Source organism: Sylvia atricapilla, chromosome Z (assembly GCF_009819655.1).
Source record: "Sylvia atricapilla isolate bSylAtr1 chromosome Z, bSylAtr1.pri, whole genome shotgun sequence".
NCBI classification, from domain to species: Eukaryota; Metazoa; Chordata; class Aves; order Passeriformes; family Sylviidae; genus Sylvia; species Sylvia atricapilla.
The window spans coordinates 8,184,392-8,205,027 of record NC_089174.1 but is presented as its reverse complement, the minus strand read 5'-3'; the positions used below and the strand labels follow the sequence as shown (position 1 = coordinate 8,205,027).

The 20,636-nt window shown below is 40.3% G+C and overlaps 1 protein-coding gene across 8 annotated transcripts in view; it reads left to right on the top strand.

Annotated features, from left to right (window-relative positions):
- The window catches only part of LOC136374140 (integrator complex subunit 6-like), a 41,440-nt gene extending 21,635 nt beyond the window's left edge, over positions 1 to 19,805 (top strand). For 2 of the 8 annotated variants that reach the window (XM_066339353.1, XM_066339354.1), the window contains 12 exons: positions 838 to 1,001; positions 2,075 to 2,227; positions 3,819 to 3,951; positions 11,062 to 11,156; positions 11,907 to 12,017; positions 13,696 to 13,911; positions 14,389 to 14,512; positions 15,067 to 15,209; positions 15,551 to 15,782; positions 16,397 to 16,789; positions 18,272 to 18,365; positions 18,793 to 19,805. In XM_066339353.1, coding sequence (XP_066195450.1) covers positions 838 to 1,001; positions 2,075 to 2,227; positions 3,819 to 3,951; positions 11,062 to 11,156; positions 11,907 to 12,017; positions 13,696 to 13,911; positions 14,389 to 14,512; positions 15,067 to 15,209; positions 15,551 to 15,782; positions 16,397 to 16,789; positions 18,272 to 18,365; positions 18,793 to 18,892 — 1,958 coding nt within the window. In that variant the 3' untranslated portion in view covers positions 18,893 to 19,805. Of the gene's footprint in view, positions 1 to 837; positions 1,002 to 2,074; positions 2,228 to 3,818; positions 3,952 to 4,147; positions 4,229 to 11,061; positions 11,157 to 11,906; positions 12,018 to 13,695; positions 13,912 to 14,388; positions 14,513 to 15,066; positions 15,210 to 15,550; positions 15,783 to 16,396; positions 16,790 to 18,271; positions 18,366 to 18,792 lie in introns of those variants that run through there. The other 6 variants (XR_010745841.1, XR_010745840.1, XM_066339355.1 and 3 more) reach the window with 6 other exon arrangements.
- Positions 19,806 to 20,636: the final 831 nt, after the last annotated feature.

Genomic DNA, 20,636 nt, shown 5'->3' with positions numbered 1-20,636 from the left:
GTAAAAATCACTGTTTTTATAATGCAGGGAAACCAAACTGATATGTCACTGAAACGTGGTTTCTGTAGTATTACTGGCCAATTCTGTAAGCCAAGGAAAATTAGTAATGTAAGATCTTTTTAGAACAAGGAAGATTGGTTAAGTGGGTGATTTCTGCTGTGTTGTTTGCTTTGAAGATCAGTCTTTGAAAATTACTGGTTACATCTGTAGTGCTACAGAGTTCTTTGTCCTCAGCCTGCAAGGGTGTCTGTGCTGGTGCACTGCAGTGGACTGGCAGGGAACACTGGCCTTTGCAGCAGGCTTGTGGGGTTAAGTGATCTGTGAATTGTTGTAATTAAAAATGTGACAAAAGCTGCCTCCTGCAAGATGGATCAAACTTCTCCAAGAAACTTCGCTCATCTTTGAGTTTCCAGTAGCAGCAGCATCAGTCAGTGAGCATTGCAGCCCATGTAAAAATTAAAAGGCCAATTCTCAGCCTTCCCAGGTACAGCAGAACCAGCAGCAGTAGCTTGGTGCTGCCTGTGGGAGTCGTGTCAGACACTGAGCTTAAGCAAATACATTTCCCGTAGTACGTGAGTATGCCTTGCTGCACTCACTGTGTAATGGCTGTGCCACAGGAGCAGAAGGGAGATCAGAACAAACACTGTGATTGTTTCTCAGATGATTCTGTGATACATCTGGATGCGTAGGTTATTTCAGCCTCTGATGTAAAGGTGTCTTTGAAACAAGTAATGAAAATGCCTTACTGGCTGCTAATACAGAAATTTTGCTAGCAGACAAATGCATGCATGTAGCTTTTCATTTTCTTTTTGTTATTTTGCTTTGTTTAAATTTTAGATGGACTTGTTGATTCATCCAGGCCCATCAATTCATTTGCTTCTCAACCGTGGCATAGTTGTCATAAACTCATTTATGTACGGCCTAACCCTAAAACGGGTGTTCCTGTGGGGCATTGGCCAATCCCAGAATCTTTTTGGCCTGATCAGAATTCACCAACACTGGTAAGTAAAATAAGAACTGAAAAAAGGATTGTACAGTAGTAGCTGAACAGACTGAAAATAGATAATGGATAGAGTAGTTTTTACTTTCTCTATTTATAATATGATGTGACTTCACTTTAAAAGGTTAAAAACTGTTTTTAACAGTTTTTAACAGAGTGGTATAATCTAATGTGGATACTGTAACCTGTGACATTTCTTGTATCCAGAAAGTTGACTTCCATGTATCTGGTTAGTTAATTTGCTGACTGGTTTTTAAAGGTTATAAAATTGAACTTTAAGTTATTTCAGGTACCACAAATCGTAGTGAGCCTATTGAATTTTAATCAATGCTTTATCAAATTCATTTACATGAAAAAAGAAGTATTTGTTTTTGAAAGAAGATGAACCATGGGTTTTTTTCCTTAGTATTATTTCATGTGTGGACTGTTCTTTCACTAGCGGGAAGAATTAAACTGGAACAGAAGAGCAGCTCCTTGCAGAAAATAAGGAGAAAACAGTATTAATTTGTCCTTTTCTTACTGAAATGATCATACATTTGGCATGCCTCACTAGCCTTTCTGAACATCTCTTTTGTTTGGCATGTTCTCTTCCTGCACTTTGCAAGTGGACAAGGTACTGTCTGTCCATTCCCCTTGCTCCCACCTCCAGATTAAAGAGGTGAAATAAAAGAGAAAGAGATTTGAGAGATTCTTTGTGATGGAGTGCCATCTCATGTCTGTTTTTCTGTGAACTTCAGGCTGAGAAGAAGAGTTGAAGTTTCCTCTAAACCTGTCTGTTGTTGTGGCTTGATTGACACCAAGCTTTTTAAATACAAATAGCATCATAGTAGCCATGTTTTTCTCTTAGTGGGAAGAATGTATCAGTGTGTGAGTTTTTTGGTTTTTTTTTCAGTTAAATAGTTAATATAGATGGTTATGGGAGCTTGTGTTCTATTCTCTTCGAAAGAATATTGTGGAAACTGAATGTTTTAAGACTTACAGGGTGGTGAAATATCTGCTTATGGGTGTTTCTAAGAGAATTGGTTTCTTTACCATAAATATATGAAAACTGATACCCTTTTCCCTCCCTTTCAGCCTCCACGCACAGCTCACCCTGTGGTGAGGTTCTCCTGTGTGGATTGTGAGCCCATGGTCATAGACAAGCTTCCTTTTGACAAGTATGAGCTTGAGCCTTCACCCCTCACCCAGTACATCTTGGAACGAAAGTCTCCTCATACCTGCTGGCAGGTACGTGCCCTTTATTTGATTCTAGAAATGTAATGGGTGATCTGAGGTTCTTCAGTCTTTGCAAGCCAGGAGAATTGGGGTCTGGTTTAAACTCTGCAGCAGATGAGAAGAAACATGTCAAGGTTTCACTTACTTCCTTTCTATGAGAGGTATCAGGAGCCAGAATTGAGTTCCCTCCACAGGCTTTGTAATCTGATTTAATTCTTTTTCTAGGTCCATCTCATTTTGCTAAGAAATATGCCCCCCAGGTTCCATTTCTGGTTAAATTGAAATTCTCTGCAGGCTTCCATTTGCTTACAGGGAAAAACCCAGCACTAGTTTACATCATGTTACCTAATGAACAGCTGAAAATCATTTTCATTTGATGGTTGAAGCTGCTAATGGGAATTGAATAGGAGCTGTTGATCTTGTTGGCTAGATTGGCATTGAAGAGGTCGAAGTTCTGTTGTTGAATCCTTTGTCACATGCTCCTTTTGTAATTTTTTATAAGTTTCTGTGTCCTCTGTAAAATCAGGCTCCTTTCTTGGTGGCGTTCCTTTAAATATTAGCCTAACATGTACACTAGGAGTATGCTTAGTGTGATACTTCAGCTGGAAAGGTGAATATGGAGGGGTCTCTGCTTTTGTATCCCTTAATAGATACTACAGCTTAGTTGAAAATATGACATGCATATTCAAAAGAAAAATTAACGTTACTTTAAAAAAACCTCTAATTTCAAAAGTGGTCTTTAAACATTCATAGGGCCATTATTTGCCTGAGTTACTAAAATTAATCTGCTGTTTTTCAAAAACTGCTTTTCTCCTCCCAGCTACGCATCAGACTCTTACAAATCAGAGAAATAGGCTCATTGTCATAGAAACCATGTAACAAACCCAGTTCCTTATGCCCTGAAAAAACAGAGGAAAACCACTTGCTATTTGCTGCAAGGTTTATTTTTTCCTAGGAAGACTATATTTGACTTAGATGTGGGTTATTTTGCTTGCCTCAGTCAAAAACATCTACCATTTTTATTCTGTTGAAATATTGTTTACATGAAGTGCTTTTCAGGGTTAAGACCCTCATGTATGTGCACTTAAAGAAGTAATGTCAATTTTAAGAATGTTGGCACTGGGCACAATCAAGATATTTCTTGGATGGTTGTTTGTTTTGTTTAATTTCTGTGCTTAAAAACATTTTGCATTTCTTTGTCAGTGTTGTAAATATTAGTTGTGCTATTTTTGAGTCAGAAGACTGATTTCAAATAGCTTGTTTATTTTAACATTCCTTCAACAGATGTCCTCTAACCTATTTTAAATAATTTCAAAAACTCTTCAGGGCATCACTTCACAGTAGTTTCACTAAAGCAGTAGAGATTACTCTGTGAAAAGCATTTCCATGCTTACTGGGTATACACTAAATGTTGCATGTCTCCATTTTGTGGCTGGGGAATGTAAGGCCATACTCACCCTGATGTGTTCAGATTTATCTGTGCTTGATAATTTGCTGTCTTAATGCAATTGGATTCAGATTGATTTGAATTTTTAAATGCCCCATGCTTAATATTCTTCACATTGTTCATTCTAATACAGTGATCTCTCTTATTCTTTGTCAGGTATTTGTGAGTAGCAGTGGAAAATACAGCGAACTTGGCCACCCGTTTGGGTATTTAAAAGCAAGCACTACTTTAACCTGTGTAAACCTCTTTGTGATGCCTTACAACTACCCTGTTTTACTTCCATTGTTAGGTAGGTAACGCATCTGCATTGGACTGCCAGTGCAGCTGCTCCAGAGTAAAAGCAAAACAGTAATGGTTGGTGTTCTGACTTAGTTTGAGACGTTATAAAATAATGGAGATCAGAGAGTAGAGAATGTTGCAAACTCTTTTAACGTACTTTGGGAGGAGAGGATTTTCATACCCCCTCTCCCTTTTTTTCTCTCCAGCAGAGGAGGAGAGCTACCTGCTTCCAGTGCATGTTTGATGCTGTTCACCTCCTAGACACGTAGCCTCTTCCTTAACCTGGAGTAAGCTTCAACCTCCATTCTTTTCCCTCATTTAGGGTGTGGTGTATCCAGGTTTTGCAGTTGCTCTTGTAGCAGCTTATTTTTTACTGGAAGATGAGATTCAGTGTGTTTGTCACGGGTGTTGGGAAGAGGGAATTCCATAATGCAGTTTAGAGCAGTAAGAAGGAATTGAGCAGTGAAACTGCATTTCTTTTCTGCCCAATGGATCAGGTTTTGTTTTTGTTTTTTTATTCGTACAGTGAAATTGTTTTCTAAGGAAAGATGATACAAAAAGGTGCTGTATGAGTAACTGCCACAGTAATTGTGGTTGGTAGGGATCTGGCATAAAGGTAATGGCAGAGAAAAGTTTCCAGGGTGCCACTGATGCTTTCAGTTGTTGATGCTTTGAGGCTTTTTTGTTCTAGTTTTTGTGGGTGTGTTTAGTGATATAGAAGAACAGTGACCAAGAGAACTGAGTCTTACTGTCTTACACAGGATTTTTTTTATTCATTTCTAGGAAAAAAAGATCAAAACACAATTCAGGAATGCTTTTTCATAATCCTGGTCATAACCAAAAAAGAACAAACTTGTGCTTGCTGATAATGTGTCTTTTATAATTATCTGTGTAGCCTGATAATTGTCCTGAAGGGTGCAAGGAGGAAGAGAGTTTCGATGACTTTGTGGCTCCTGAAATACTGCAACAGATCCACTAGCTGAAAAGCCATCACTGATCCTAAATTAACTTTCCTGTTAATTTTGATGTTGACGTTTACAGTTCTGTTGTGTCTTCCCTGGCAGCTCTTGTCTTCCCCCTGCCTTTTTTTTTTTTTTTTACAGGGGTGTAAAGCTCTTCCTTCTCTTTGCAGAAAGGCACTTTCCCGTGCGTGTAGTGCTATTCTGCAGTTTACTCACTTGGTAATCCATTTCTTACATTTCTGAAGGATCTTCAAAGGACAGTGCAGAGCTTCCACATTGCCTGAGTTGTGAAGAGGTTGTTTTCTTGAGGGCATAAATCCCATGCATTCCACGTTGTTCATACAAACACGCACGGTGTTACCTTCACATCTCCTTCCAGGACTTTGTTTATCCTTGGTCTCTAAGGCATGGTAGAATTAAGTTCTGTGGAATATACCTTCAACGCAAAAGTAGATCTGGGCCCTTTTCTGTTCAGCAGTACAGAAAATCAGTGAGATAAGCACCATTCCTGGTAAATTATTTGTACACGCTTTCAGCAATACTGACTACGTATTTTTGGATTGGTCGGTAGGTAGGAGCACTCCCCCTGTGTCTCCCTTCATACACACTAGTAGTGGATACAGATGGCTCAGCAGAGGACTGATCTGAGTGTGTAAAACCAATTTTTCATTACTCTCACCCAGATTTGAAAGTATGTGAAAACTCCCAAGACCAGGAGAAGTCTGCTCCATTCAGCTACTACCTCCCATATTGGTACATCAATGTGGTTCTAGTGGCACCTGTCCTACTGGTAGAATGTTGTGTTGGAGGACTGGTTGGGACAATACTGTGGATAATCTGTCTCCGTTCCTTCTGGTGGCTCTTTCAAAAACAAAACCACTTTACAACTGTATATTTGTACTCTATTATCAAATGTATTCAACCTTTATAATCAGATAGTAAGACGCTAAAGGATTTTTTTTGCTTGTATTTTTTGTTTTGCTCCTGCCCTCCTGAGCAGGCCAAGTTTTAATTCTCTTTTTGAAAAATAGTATAAGACAATCCTAAATACAAGTAAGATAGGTAGGCAGGTGATACTCACTTGAAACAAGTTATAGTGGTCCATGGCTGAAGGAGGTAAATTGTACCATGTTCTATAGCTTTCATGATTTTATGTCTTGGTTTCTGCAAGAGATTTGGGAGTGGATTTGGGAATGCTGTAGCTTCTCCTGGCTTTTGACTTACAGAGCCGACTTTCAGAGCCTGCTTTCAGAAGCTTTGTAAGGGAAAGGAACCAATTAAAAGGACTTGATAAAACAGTGGAGCCACACAGTCTGTGTGTTAATGGACTCATACACTGCATTTAGTTGTCTTACAAAAATGGTCTCTGGTCCATTTCCAGCGGTGATGAATAATGTGGGATGAGCAGCTCCAGTTTGTGTTCAGAAAGCTACAGAGAAGTCCTGACTAGCTCGGTGGTGGTTTGCTCTCAGAACTGAGGAGGTGGGGTGCAATTCTTTCTGTTCAGTGGGAGGCTGCTGAAGGCAGAGCTTTTCACAGGCAGATGCTGACGTGCTTCAGTGCTGAATGGTTGGCCCACAGATGATAGAAATTTCCACTTGAAGGATTGTTGCAAAGCTGCTGTACTTCAGGTGCTGTTCTGTTTAAAAACATTTGTACAGCCAAGTTTATGAAGCAAAAGTTGAAGGATGGGTTTTAGGGAGAGCTAAGTAAAGATGAGGTATACTTCTAAAAGCTTCTGCCTTGCCTAGGATGTTTCCTTGGCTCCTTTTATCTGCATGAATGGGAGGGCAAGCACTACTGGGCACTAGTAGTGACTGTTCATTGGGAGTGTCAGCAGAAGCAGCTGTGAAAGACCCATGCAAGAAATGCCTTGTGAGAAGGTGGTTAAATACCCTTTTTCTGTGGGTCTAAATATGCAACAGGATGAGCCTTTAGGAAGTGTCTACTTGTGAAGGACTGCAGCATGGATGGCTTCCTTTGATGCTTTTACAGTCTCTGTGAGAGAACCTGGAAGTATGTTTTGGAAACTAAGAGCTATATTTTCACCAGTGTGAACCCAGCGTGCCATGGCTCCGGGAGGGACAGCCAAATACATTTTGAAACGTTTTGTATCAATGGAGAAACACTGACACAATACCTCTCTTAGGTAATGATGGATGCTGTTTTCCATTGCAGTGCCTTATTTTTGGCTAGATGGTTTGCAGGGAAGGATACTGTTTTCTGTAAATGTAGAATCATGAATCTACTACCTGGATTAAAAGATTGTGTCTATTAGTGCATAATTAGGGGAATTACAGGAGTCAACAGGAAATGGTGGTGTACTTGCTCAGGTAGAATTTAATGTGAGTGGTGATTTAATAAAAAATTTTAAGTTTTACTTTGGGTTACGTGGTGTTGAACTGTTGTAGTTTAGGCTCCAGCTGAACTACTTGAGTTACCTGCTGACTCTCCTCTCTGTCATGCTTTTTTTTCAACTGTTCACTGATCTTAAAAGATTCATCCCAGCCCCCCTTCTATAGTACTGAGTGTTAAAAGTGTGTATTGTTATCCTGTTTGTCTGAATTTGGTTGTTTTGTACATTAATCTGAAGTGGATAAAGACTTTGCAATACAGTTTCCACTTAACTGGTCTGTGTGGTTTTACCTGATGCCTTGAGTTGCAGTGCTTGCAGCCATTGTTCCTAATGGTTTTTAGTACCATGTTCCAAATTATACAATGCTTCTAACTCCGAGTTCAGAAATAAAAAGAATTCTGCATGAAGTGGATGTCCTGGGGTGACTATGACACCTGTATTCCCAGTTGTCTGTTCTGTGTGCTGTAGGTTGTGTTCTGTACCTTTAAGAGTGGTTCTGAGGGTGAGCAGGGAAGAAGACGCGCACAGTTTGTTTTTGAAAAGTGTTCACTCTTCCACGTTCCTTTTTCCTCCTCCTTGGGACTGTGTGGTCCTTGGATACATGAAGAGCGGCCAGGGACAGGTTTTTTTTTCCTTTTAGTTAGTTTAGCTAGCTGAGGCAAAGAAGCTTCCTGGACTGTTTTTTTCCTTTTCTTGGGATTGTTTAAATCTGCTCTGGACTGAAAACCCAAAGAGGGACCAGGATCTGATACCTGTGGCCCAAAGGGGTCTGGACCTTGGCATTTTCCAGCACCGAAGGGACTGGGACTGATAAGAGACTGAGAGAGCTGAGCTAACTTCTGGTGAGAACTTCCTCAGTTTTGCCATCTCTCTTCAGAGCAGTGAGAGGTTTCATTGTTAATTTTTTTCTTTTTCATTCCACATGCTTGTGGGCATTTTGTTTGTTAAATAAATACTTTTTTCCACTTTTCTCTGAGGAAATTCTTTCCCGGACCAGCTGGGGGAAGGGGCCGTTTGGGTTTGCTCCCAGTTCAGAGGTTGACTCCCAAATTTGCCCTAAACCAGGACAATATATTTTTACTGGTGCCCAACTGCAGGGCTTGAGAGAGTGGAAAAAACTTGTATTGATTATTGATTGCATTTGGTTGTACTTTGTGTGGGGATAAAGTAGTCAGTAGCCATGTTGCTCTTTGAATTCCTGATGTCTCTTGCTGTGTTTCTGATCCCTAGGTTTCTTTGAGGTTTTAATACCTTTCTGGTCCCTAGGTTTGTTTTCTTATCCAGAATTAGCTCCAGTGTTGTCCCTAACACATAGCTTTTATACTAGAGGTGTACGAATTAGGATTCTTCTTTTGTTGGGCTCAGTGATCATGATTTATAGAAAGTTTATGAAAGTACTGGAGTTTGTGCCAGGTATTTTTGGTTTATGGTTTTCTCCTCCTACCATGTGTCCTAGTTCCAGCAGCATGTTTTGGGGATTTATGAATAATTGCTCCCACTTTGTTAGAGGAGGAATAGGGGATGAAGCTTTTCAGTCTTTCCTGTCCCTCATATCGTTCGAATCGGTTACATCACTTTTGGGGAATGTTCAGAGGGAGGGGCTGTTTGGGTTAGCTCCCCAGAGGAACCCCATTCAGAGGTTTCCTCCCAAATTTGCCCTAAACCAGGACAGTGGACTATACAGAAATGAGTATCTGAAGATAATTAGGTAGAAGTAAAACTAAATTATGTGAGGGTTATTTTCAATACTTTCTGATTTTTATCTGCAAAAGTTTGGGGTTTAATCTGTGAAAGACAGAGTTAACTGGATTACTGTTAGTTTGCTTGTTTGTATAAATCATCATATGCAGCCCAGGCCGCAGGGGAGAAGGTGCCTTCCAGGTGCCTGTGTTGCAATCTGCTGACAGTGTGTGTCTCAATCTCTCAAGGTAGAGGCAGGTAAGATGCTGATGGTGAAGTTCTCTTAAACTTGTGGCTGTGTTTACCACCCTTTTGATAGGTGGTAATGAGCTTGTGCTGTGGGGATTTTAAAAAGCTGAAGCTCTCCGTGGGTTTGAGAATTTTTTTTCTAGGATGGTAGAGATCAGGGGGGTGCTTTTGCATTTGATGTGGGAGTAGAACTGTGCTATGGATAAGGACCCCAGCTGGCTGAGCTGAGGAGTGGCTGTGCCATGTCACAGTGCCGTGTTCTTACTGATACAACCTCATAGTGCAGCGAGACACTGATCAAGTGCTGATAAGGGGTTTAAGGTTCCAGCTGTACTCAGGCAGCTCACAGACTGTAAAATATTAGTACATACTATAATACTGAATGTTCTGCTCTTTAGGGTTTTTTTGTTGTGTCATTTTTGGGGGTTTTTTGTTTGGTTTTTTTTATGTTGACTCTTGGGAGGGGTGTAGTTTAACTTGCGTTTTGCTGCAAAAAGGTAGTAGATCTATGAGATGAGAGCGGATGTTATTTTATATTTGCCACATGTCATGATATCATCCCAGGTTCTTTTGGATAATAGTGCTAAGATTGAAGTATATTGAGATTTTAAATGGAATTTTGATTTGTCCTCTCCAACTCCAACTGACTTTCTTCAGGCCAGGGAAGAGAAGTAGCATCTGTAGTGTGGTTTTTATATGTAATTCAGAATTAATTTAGTTTGGAAAATACCTGGAATTGAGTGTGGTTTGTCTGTGAGAACTTGAGAAGTAGTATTATAACATCTGTTCAATTTGTGCAGAGTACTGTGCAAGTCAAATTTTCTTCTCCAAGTATATCTTCCTGAAAACTCAATATGGAAAAAACAATTTCCTTGCTACATCTGTCTTTTGCACATCCTCTTCTGTGCATCTCTCTCTCCTGCAGCTCTCCCCAGCTAATTTTTGGACATCCCTTTCTCCAGACCTGCGAATCCTTCCATTAGCCTCACTTTGCCAGCATGCCACAATCCTACTAAGAAGAACCTTTATTTCAGTGGGTGATTCATAATTGCAAATGGTAAATTGCAGGATTCTGTGTTTGTGTAGAGACCACAGTCACAGTTCACAGTGTGCACAGCAAATAGGCCCATGCTTCACCTCAGCCGTTCCTAAATGGCCAGGTGCACACCTGGAGTGAGTAAAGTGCTTCTTAAACAGTACCCAAAGGAGAGAAATGTCTGGTTGCCCCTCTCTTAAAGGACAGTAGTTAATTTCAATCTCCCGTCTATACCTATGGGAGACTTTGCTGCCCTGGCATGAGACAGGTGTTGTGGCTGGAGGTAACTCCTTGTCTGCTGGGTGCAGCTGCTGCTGTTGGCAGCAAGTCCAGCAGAGCTGGCCAGAAGGATTCCCCGGTTGGACTTTATATATCCTTTCCCTTTGATGCCGAAGATTATTTTTACTGGAGACCAGAATTCATCATACAGGTTGAACAGAAGAAAGATGGTTTGAAAATGGGAATTGAACCAAATTAATGTTGTTTGATTCAATCAGATACAGGGACTCCCTGATGTACAAGAGAGAGGCAAGGGAGGTGAAACTTAACAGGTGGATCTGTTGCACCTTCCATGCTACTGGTAGTTGTGTGCAGTGTTTTAAGTCTGGTGTACCTTGTAAGTCTGCTTGTAATGGGGACTTGCTCTGGATTGCCTACTGCAGCTAGGACTGGGGATTCCCAATCCTTCACACCTCAGGTTAAGAGCAGTTTTTGGGGGGAAGCCCATGGGAGATGGGTGGGAGTAAAAAATGGAGGGAAAGCTGGCATAGTTTTGAACAAAGCTAAAGGTCTGGGCTGTATAAATGACTCCTTCTTTTGTTGTTTTCCTTGTTGCAGATGACTTGTTTAAGGTTCACAAACTTAAGCCAAATCTGAAGTGGCGACAGGCTTTTGACAACTACTTAAAAACAATGCCTCCTTACTACTTACTGGTATGTTCCTCTTCTCATCCTTTGGGGTATAATGGCTGGTGTGAACAGATTCCTTAGCATCATACCTCTTCCTAGTAATTTTTTTTTACATAATTATGATGGCATTTTAAGTAGTTAGCATTCTGCCTTTCAGAGGTATGTAGATTAGAGCAAATGTTTCTAAAAATTAAATTTTGTAGAAATACTGAGGAGGAGTAGTGACTATGTTAAGATATTAAGTATTTAATAAAAGTGTTTTCTGATCATGAAATATTAAATCAATTCTGATCAAAAGTACTTCAGAACATTCAGAGAAGCCAAATTTGGCATTATTTTTGTAACTGGATAAGGAAAATGCAGATTAGATTATTTGTTAATGTGGGTGAAGTGCTAGAACTTTGGGAAGGTGATATTGGCTGGGCCAAATAAAGGGTGGAGGGAGGCACTGTGTCACCTTTTACATGTAGCTTGGACAATGCACCTCAATATGGACTTGCATCATCCCGGCTATTCTGGACCTGAGCCTTTGAGTGGAAATTGCCAGTGGCACCGTGCTGTGTGGTGTCTTGGTGATGTGGCATAATGTCCCTTGTGAGCTAGTTAGACACCAAACTCATGTCACGTGTTATCTGAATAGACTTGAATTTTAGTGGCCAAAAGTGGAAAAGCTAGAGCACTAATCTACGTGCCTTAGCTTCCTATAATTGAGCTTTTAAATTTCTTTTTTAAATACTTATTCTCTTACTATTGTGTATTTTGTTTTCCTTATAGCCATTAAAGAAAGCCCTAAGGATGATGGGAGCTCCAAATCTGATATCAGATAATTTAGATTGTGGACTTAGTTACAGTGTTATCTCTTACCTTAAAAAACTCAGCCAACAGGTAGTATTGATGAAACCTTTGCAATTAGAAGTGCGTTGATTATTTAGTTTGTGGTAATCTCATTATAAAGCAGTTAATCCCTGTGGGAGTTCATATGGATGTGCAGCATATATTATGATTGAAGATTGGTGAGCATTTCCACTGCAAATGTGGATGAATCCAGTATGGTTCTGTAGCCAGTGATTGTGCCTTCTGTAAGTGGTGGAGAGGAATGCAAACAAAATCTCTTCAGCTATACTTTAAATATCTGCTGGACTTTAAACTCCAAAGATAATCACTAATTGCATTTATGGCTGCTCTTACCATTGTTCTTCACAGCTGAAGTCAGAAGCTTGCTTTTAATCTCATGTTTATTTCCATGTGTCCTTGGCAATGTGTATTTTCCCCCCCAAAAATGTGCGTTCTTGTCTGTGGGGAGTAAAATCACATTCAAGCTTTATATCTGAGCTTCCTGTTTCCTTCAGGTCAAAGTATTTTTATGTGTTAAGTGTGACCAGGTGGGAGATAGTCCTATGTATCTTTTTCTCTTTACACCTGCCATTCCAGGTGTAAGGGCCTGGAAGTTCTTCCTCCTTAGCATGAAGGATTCTTAAAACAGCTATTCAATATCTGGAAGGCAGTGGGGAAGCAGTGCAGCCTTTAAAATTACCCCATTAAAAAAAAAATCCTCCGCCTTAAAGAATGCACAAAATACATCCCAGAGCCTCTGAATGACTGTGCATCTACTAGACATAAAACTTCCTGTGGTATTTTGGTAATCTAATGATATGCAAATTCATATGATTTATCTGCACTGTGGAGTTGGAATGACTCGAGATGGCTGCTGTGGCTCTCACAGACGTTCTCAGCACATGGAACAGTTTGAATGTGTGGAATGCATTATAAGCTCCTGTATAGGCACAGGCAATTCCAGAATTCTGCTGTGTTCCTGCTGTCCTTAAATTTGGTTTCCCACAGATAATGAAGCAAACTCTGCAGGGGAGGAGATCTGGGGGAAGTGGCTTGCAATCAGAGTGGGTTTTGGGGTTTTGGTTGGTAGGGTGTTTTTATTTTTTTTTCGCTTTTGGAGGTATTGCTAGCGGATAAAAAAAAAATTAACTGAATACAGTTAGAGCTTAATGCAGCAAAATTCTCTATAGCTGTAATAAAAAATCTGGACTCATTGGAGAAGTGATACATTTTAAAAATGTATTAATAAAACAGGTGTCATTTGCAACTTTTCTCCCTTACATTGTTACAAATATACAGGGCAAACCTTAGTTCATAGGTTGCTTCAAAAATTAAACTGAAAATATATTATTATGTCTGAATAATACTGTTGTTTTAGATGCAACTTTATTGTAACCTAAGACATCCTACCTTCCATTTTGTTTTTTCTTTCCCTTTAAAGATGGTTCTTCAGGGACATAAGAGAGTCACAGACTTGCAGCAAAATCAGGGATATTCACAGACCTCCTACTGGCATATAAATTTAGATACACTGGCTAAATATTTTTCCATATGCTAGCACATTAGGATTTCTTTATGCTTGAGATCTAATCTATGTAATCCAGTATATCCCTGGGTAGGTAGCAGGAAACTAAATTTGTAGTTTTATTCTGCTAATGTACTGTGTGTTTTCTACTGGGAATGTGCAATGCCTCCTGATTCTTTAACTCACGATGTGATTCCATTTTAGACAAAAATAGAATCGGAACGGATAATAGGTTCAGTGGGTAAGAAAGTTCCACAAGAAACTGGAATAAAAGTGAAAAATCACTCCAGTGGCCTCTCCTTGGTACACAGTAGGGATTTTAAACAACTGCTGCAAGGGATCACTGGGGAATCTCCTCTGAGACTGTCAGAAATGAATGTTAAAGAATTTGCTGGATTCCACATAGGACTTTTAAACAAGGTAAACAGCACTGTGATCTTGCATGACTGAGCAATTAATCTCATCTGTTTTAAATAGGTAACTTTTATGGACTTACTGTAGAAGGAAGTACCTTCACTGAACTGTGATGAGTATAGCGTAGACATAAGGAGGGAGAAGAATAAATGCAATGTTTTTGCACTTGATTTTGGGACACTGTTTGAGAACCCTATGGTTGTAAATGAAAATTACTGTGTTTTAAGTGTCAGTCTCTGCAAAAGACAGCTATTGTTCATCCACAAATTAATGTGCTTACTCTTAATCGAGCTGAAAGCAGTAATGCTGAATAAGCTCATGTTGAAAAGACTGCCACTGAGCTGCTTGTAGGCAGTTACGAAGCTCTAAAGTTACTTAAAAATATTTTTTAAAAGTTAATGGTATTACAGTTCATAGTGGAATTTCTCCATGTATGAGAACTGATGGATTAACTGAAAGTTACTAATTTTGTTACAAAACTAGGATTTGAAGCCACAGGCATTCAGAAATGCATATGATATTCCTCGTCGCAGTCTTCTAGACCAGCTAACTAGAATGAGAACCAATCTTCTGAAAACACACAGGCTTATCTTGGGGCAGGATGAAGGTAAGGAGTCACAGTTCTTCATCAATAGTTTGAATACAGCTATTTTTGTTACTTCCTTAAGGTAGTGGTTTTTGTCTCTGGTGTGGGAGCAGAAGTGGCCATTGCATCTCTTGCTGAGTCAGACAATGTTCTTTTCTTGACTCTGAAGGGGAGGGAAGGAAATACTTGGTTTCTGTCATGGAAGATGTCAAGCTTGCTGTGAAATTTAAAATAAGTTTCATGTGAGAGCTTTCACATTCGCCAGAGTTTAGTAGACGTGTTACAAAGTGATGGGGGCTTAAAGCAGAGAGGACTTCTCTTTGTTTCTTGTGAGGTGCTGGTTGTCTAAAGATGCAGGTAGTGGCCCAGAAATTAAACTTGCTTATTTTTTATTCTTCTGCCAATTAAGCTCAGCTCTTGCCAGTCATATTTCCACAGTTATAGTCTTCAGCTCATCCTCTGTAGTCAAAAGAAGTAATCAGTTCTAGTTCTTTAATGCTAACACTTGAAATTGAGTTGTGAAGTTTGTACTGCCTTAATTTTAGGACTAAATTAAGATTTCTTTTCTGTTGCAGACTGCCTTCATAGTGTTCCTGTTGCTCAGATGGGAAATTACCAGGAGTACCTGAAAATGATGCCTTCACCTCTTCGAGAAATTGACCCAGATCAACCAAAAAGACTCCATACCTTTGGCAATCCATTTAAACAGGACAAGAAGGTAGGAGGGGCCTTGCTGCCTGCTGTGGCTTTATGTTTAATGCAACTTGAAATTATTTGTGGGTAGAATTTCTCCCCCACAAATACAATATACTGCTAACCTGTGCAGCCTGTGGAAAGGATGGATGTCTCCCATGTGGTTCAAGAGGAATGCGTATGGAATTGTGTTGGTTTACAGAGTGGCATTGGACTCTCTGGTTACGTTGGGTATCTCTGTTCTGAGAGCTGTCAAGTGTTCTGAAAGCCACTTGAGTCTGAACACAGAGGGACTTTTCTCATTAGTTGAATCGGTGAAACAGTTGCTGTTTTGTACTGCTACTTAAATTATTACTTCCTTTTCAGGGTATGATGATAGATGAAGCCGATGAGTTTGTGGCTGGGCCCCAGAACAAGATCAAGCGTCCCGGGGAGCCCAACACACCGGCATCGCTCAAGAGGCGGCGCAGCATGTCCCCCCTGCTGCGGCGGCCGCAGTCACCGCCCGTCGTCACCAACCACGTGGGTGGCAAGGGGCCACCCGCTGCTCCTGGCTCCCCCTCCTACCTGAGCCTCAAGGGTGTCCCAGCAAATAAAGGTATACTGAGCTGTGGTACAGCAGCTCGGCTGAGGGGCTGGTGGGGAGGGTCTGGGGAGGAAGGGAGAAGGTTCTGCCAGTGCGTCTGTTTCGCTGTTATGGAGGAGTGGGTTTCTTTTGTTGGCCTAGATAAACAGGCCTGTGCTACAGCTGATGAAATCTGAAATTAAAAAAACTGTTTGGAGACAGAAAGTATCTCAAATCAGCGTTTAGTTTTTCTTTGGGTGTTCCGTGGCAAAGAAGGAAAGTTAAAATGCAGCTGTTTGTTTCCCAAAAAATAAGAATTTTTATACCCACCTGTTGCAGCAAATGGAGTCAGAAGAAAGCTCCATTAGCTGGGTTTGGGGAAGAGAAGGAAGACATGAGTTTACTTAGGAGTCATGACACTGCACTAGGAATACAGAACATTGTATTCAGACTTCACAATAGGAGATGTAACAGTCCAAAGAGGGAGTGTTTGCTTGGTCACATCCACAGTTGAATAAAAGTGTTGGAGTGTTGTCCAGCTCTGTCAGATTGCTACACAGCACTTCAGACAAGAAGTGCTACATTTGTATTTAGTTCTTTTGATGCTGCACTTGTCCACCAGTAAAATATGTATTTTTCACTTGTAGATATCAGTAACAATGTTGTCCAAGATGGCAATGGAGAGAAGAAAGCAGAAAATTGTCAGTCAATGGAGAAGCAAATTGATGGCTTACCTGTCCAAATGGCTCCTGTGGTTCCAGCTGCTGTGGGAGAGGATGAGATGTTACCCAACGACTTAGACTCCTTACCTGTTGAATTCAATTGTTTAAGTGAAGATGGGTTGGATCATAAGCCAGGTGCCAATGCTCTTGTTCGAGGGCCTCTGAATTACAGTGTGAGTGGAGATGACCAAAAGCGGGCCATGGAGTCTACTTCTGAATCTGTGCCAAATTCCTTTAAAATAACACCTACCATGTTGGAGGGAAGCAATGCTGACATCAAAATTAAAGTGATGAAAGAGGTTCGCAAGCCTGGAAGAAGTAAGTAATTCAGGTTTCTTTATTTTAGTAGTGTTTATTGTATGTGGTGTGAGAATTCTCCTAGAAGGAAGGAGCTGTTTTCAGTATACACACAGCTTCAGATTTTGAGTAATTTCTGGTTGTTCATAAATAAGCAGTGGAGGGGCAAAAAAAGGAGCAAATGCTGGACAGGTGAGTTGAAGTTTAAACTTGTGCTTGGGAGGTTGAGTGCCAAGTCACCCTGTTTGCTCTTGAAGACAGTGACCTGCAAAGTGAAGAAGTGACCTGCAAAAGCAGCACCTTCAGAGGTTTTGGTTTTGTTACCAGTGATTTAATGAGACTGAATGCTCTGCTGTAGGCTGCACTGCTCCTATGTACACGAAGTGTACTTGTTGCTCTTTGTCAAAGCTCCCTTTGCAGGTTGAAGGCACATCTCTGTAAGGGTGCATCTTGGAATATGCTTGAAAGACAGTAGTAACAGTTTCTGGCAGAGTGATTTAAAAAAAAAAAAATTTGTGAGAGTAATTAGTGATGAAACACTAAGAGTTGCAGACTTTGTTAAGTGCCCAGCTTTTCACAAGCTTCAAGCCATTGTGTGGAGCCTAAAATCTATTTTCTGACCACTATCACCTAAAATCTGTTTTCTGACCACTGTCACTTCCCACAGACTTGTAAGAATTGAAGATTAAAGGTGACATTCTGCAAAGTGGGCTCATCCAATTTTATTCCAAATTCATGCCTAGTAGATGGTGATGTGGAGTAAAACAGTGTGTTCAGTGTGAGTCACCTCTTGCTGCAGAATTCAAGCAGTCATCAAAGAAAGAAGCTAAATTTTAGTGGCTTGAATATGTATGCCTCTTCAGAGACCTGACCATTTATGCCCCCTCTGCCTACTGCATCACTCAGATCAGACTCTTGGTCACAGCGCCATAAATGTATTCATACTGGGGTCAGTTATGGGAAGTAGTGAAACAATGCTGGTTTTGAATTTGTTTCCGGTTTAATATGTCCAGTTTATTCTTTTGCAGTGGATGTATTTACCTTGTACCAATGGGAGAGTCTTGTTGTGCTCACACTAAGAGTTGATAATTTGTCTTTCTAGAGGTCTAATGGCAACCTCTGCTTACAGAAACGATGGCTCCAGGCCAGATGAGGGTTTGGTGGCCCCCATGCATGTTAACGGACCATGGAAATGGGAGACTTCTCTCTAGCCAGCCTGCATTTTCTGAGGATAAATGTTGCTAGCTGCTGCTCTTTAAAGAGAACCTTAATCTTTGGTGCCACATTTCAATTCCCAGATCATCACTATTATTTTAAATTATTCTATCACCTCTGTTCTGCTCTTGGAGCTAATGCAGGTGTTTTTCTTGCCTTATGTGTTTTATCATACAGGGATACATGAAATTGGGCTTTGCTTTCCTTATTTGGCTCTTGAGCTTTTCTGAAATTGCATCTGCAACATTAATTTTTAATACATGGTTGAATTTTTTACCTTTTTTTTAGATTATGAAAAAATATTTTCTCTTCTTGAGGAGGTGCAAGGACCTATGGAAATTCAGAAGTATTTCATTGAATTTGCTATCAAGGAAGCAGCAAGGTTTGTATAGATAGTAATGACTTGGAGTAATAAATTAAATATTAATAGATTGTGGTAGAAATTACAAACTTCATCAGTGCTAGTATTTTGATTTTCTGTTTGACATACTTAATTTATAATGGTTTGAGTGGTCAAACTGCTGTTACATTTTTATGTAGTAAGTGGTCCTTATTTAAAGTTTAAATAAGAATTAGAGAAGTAACAGGTTGTTACTGAAGACAAACTCAAAATACGAGTGGGTTGGGATGGGGCAGATGTATTAAATTAAATTTTCTAGCCATTCTAATGCCAGAAATATAAGGAAAGCTCTTCCCTACTGGAAACAGAGAGCCTCTGGCAATACAGTTTGTCATGGGTGAATATTCTTGAGTTATTCAACTGTATTTTTGGAAGATGAAATTTATATTGCTCTCCCTCTCTTCTGTAGGTTTAAAAAACGGGTCTTAATACAACACTTAGAGAGAATACTAGAGGAACTAGATTTCACCAGCCCACCCAACAGAGTTAATCATGTCAACAGTAGATAATAATGTACCGGCCAGACGAATGCGGACCAGGAATGAGTTTGCTGTGCCACAGAAGAGTGGAAGAGGATGTAGCTGCTGCCCTCACCATCTCAGCAGTCAAGTGATTTTACTGTCACAGTCTGAGAAGAAGCAGTGGAGCTTTAACTTTAAGAGCCTGATTCGGCAGAAGCTGGGCTATAACCTTAAGGATTTGCTATGAAAGGTGTGGCTTTTTCCTGTGGAGGGTGCTCTTTGCTCAACAGGCGGAAGAAAATAACCATTGCTGCCCCTCCTGCAGGTGATGAGAATTTACTCATTTGAACGCTGTCATTAGACATTTACGTGCTATAGGCAGCAGGTTGCACTAAAGTGGGGCACTGTCAAATGCACACACTGTCTGCATCGAGGAGAGAGCCTGTGTGTGCCCAAAAAAACCCTCCCAGAAACACCTGCACTGGTAAAATTGCATGTTGCCACCACAGAGACAAGGGTCTTGTTCCCAAGAACTGCTAGCCATGCCTTTAAACTTGAGATTCAGTGTAGATTGAGAGTAAAGAAACTGCTATTGTGTTAATAAAAGCTAAAGACAGCCCTGTGACTGTTACCACCTGATGGTCACTAAACAATCTACCTCAGACTCTCTTCTGTTTTGTCTGCAGACATTATGAAAGTGCACCTGAGGCTTCCCAGGTCCCCGACTTCAGTTCTCTTTCATCCTGTGAGGAGGACGGAGATTCTTCAGGTGGCCTTGGCACACGCTGTGCTTTGGAAGCACTAAAAGGAAACGCTTTTAAAAACATGTATTTTAATGTTCATACAAAAGAGATTATTTTGAACAGTATTGTTACCAGATCACTAATTTGATATTTTAACTGTATAAATTTTTTGGAACATATGTATATATAAAATAAACCATTTTATTAATTTTTAAGAAGTGCAAATCTGAGGAGTCTGTAGCGGGCAGCACTGAGTTCATCCAGTTGTCTGTTACCAGCAGACTGAGGATATTTTTGCAAAACCAGCTGAACCTGGTCTTTCACATCCTCAAACACAGCTTGTGGTGTTAGCTGCAGATACATTTGTACCCTGGAGCACTTGCCCAGGTGTCACTCAGCTTGGCCTCTGGGGTGCACATTTTTACTCAGTTTTGGAGGCTGTAAGTTCCAGTTTACTAAACCCTTGGTTACCTGAGCTGGTATCGTCTTCTCTGTTCCTCTTTAACTATTTTGTCCAAAAGCATTTCCATATATGACAGAACATACAAAGAAGACTGAAGCCACCTGCGTGTAATTTTTTTTTTTTTTCTCTAAAGCAGTACCAATAATGTGCCAGTGTTAAGTGGCTCCTGGGATGAGTGTGTGTTTTCAGTTGTTCATTCATAACCTTCTCTGATCCTCTAACAGCTTTCTTTAAAAGACAGGTTAAAGTTGTGCTTGTGCTGACTTGTGCTCTTGGGCTCGTATGGGAAATATCCCAGAGATTCCAGTGGACTGGCCAGGCAGGGAAAAAGATTCTCGTGGTGAGCATGTACTTCTCTGTTCCTGCTGATATTTTTAGTACAAACCAGCCTGTGAGACATCTTTTCCATCCGCTCTGAAGCTGTGGCCTTGGTTTCTTTGGAAGATGCAGTTTGACCCTTGGAATGACACCAGTGAAATCCAAGAAGGAAATGAAATTCAAGAAGGAAATGAAACAACAGCAAATCTCTGTCATGGTGTATGAATGAAGTGACATAGGGGAAGGCATTGCTATAAACGTTCCTGAT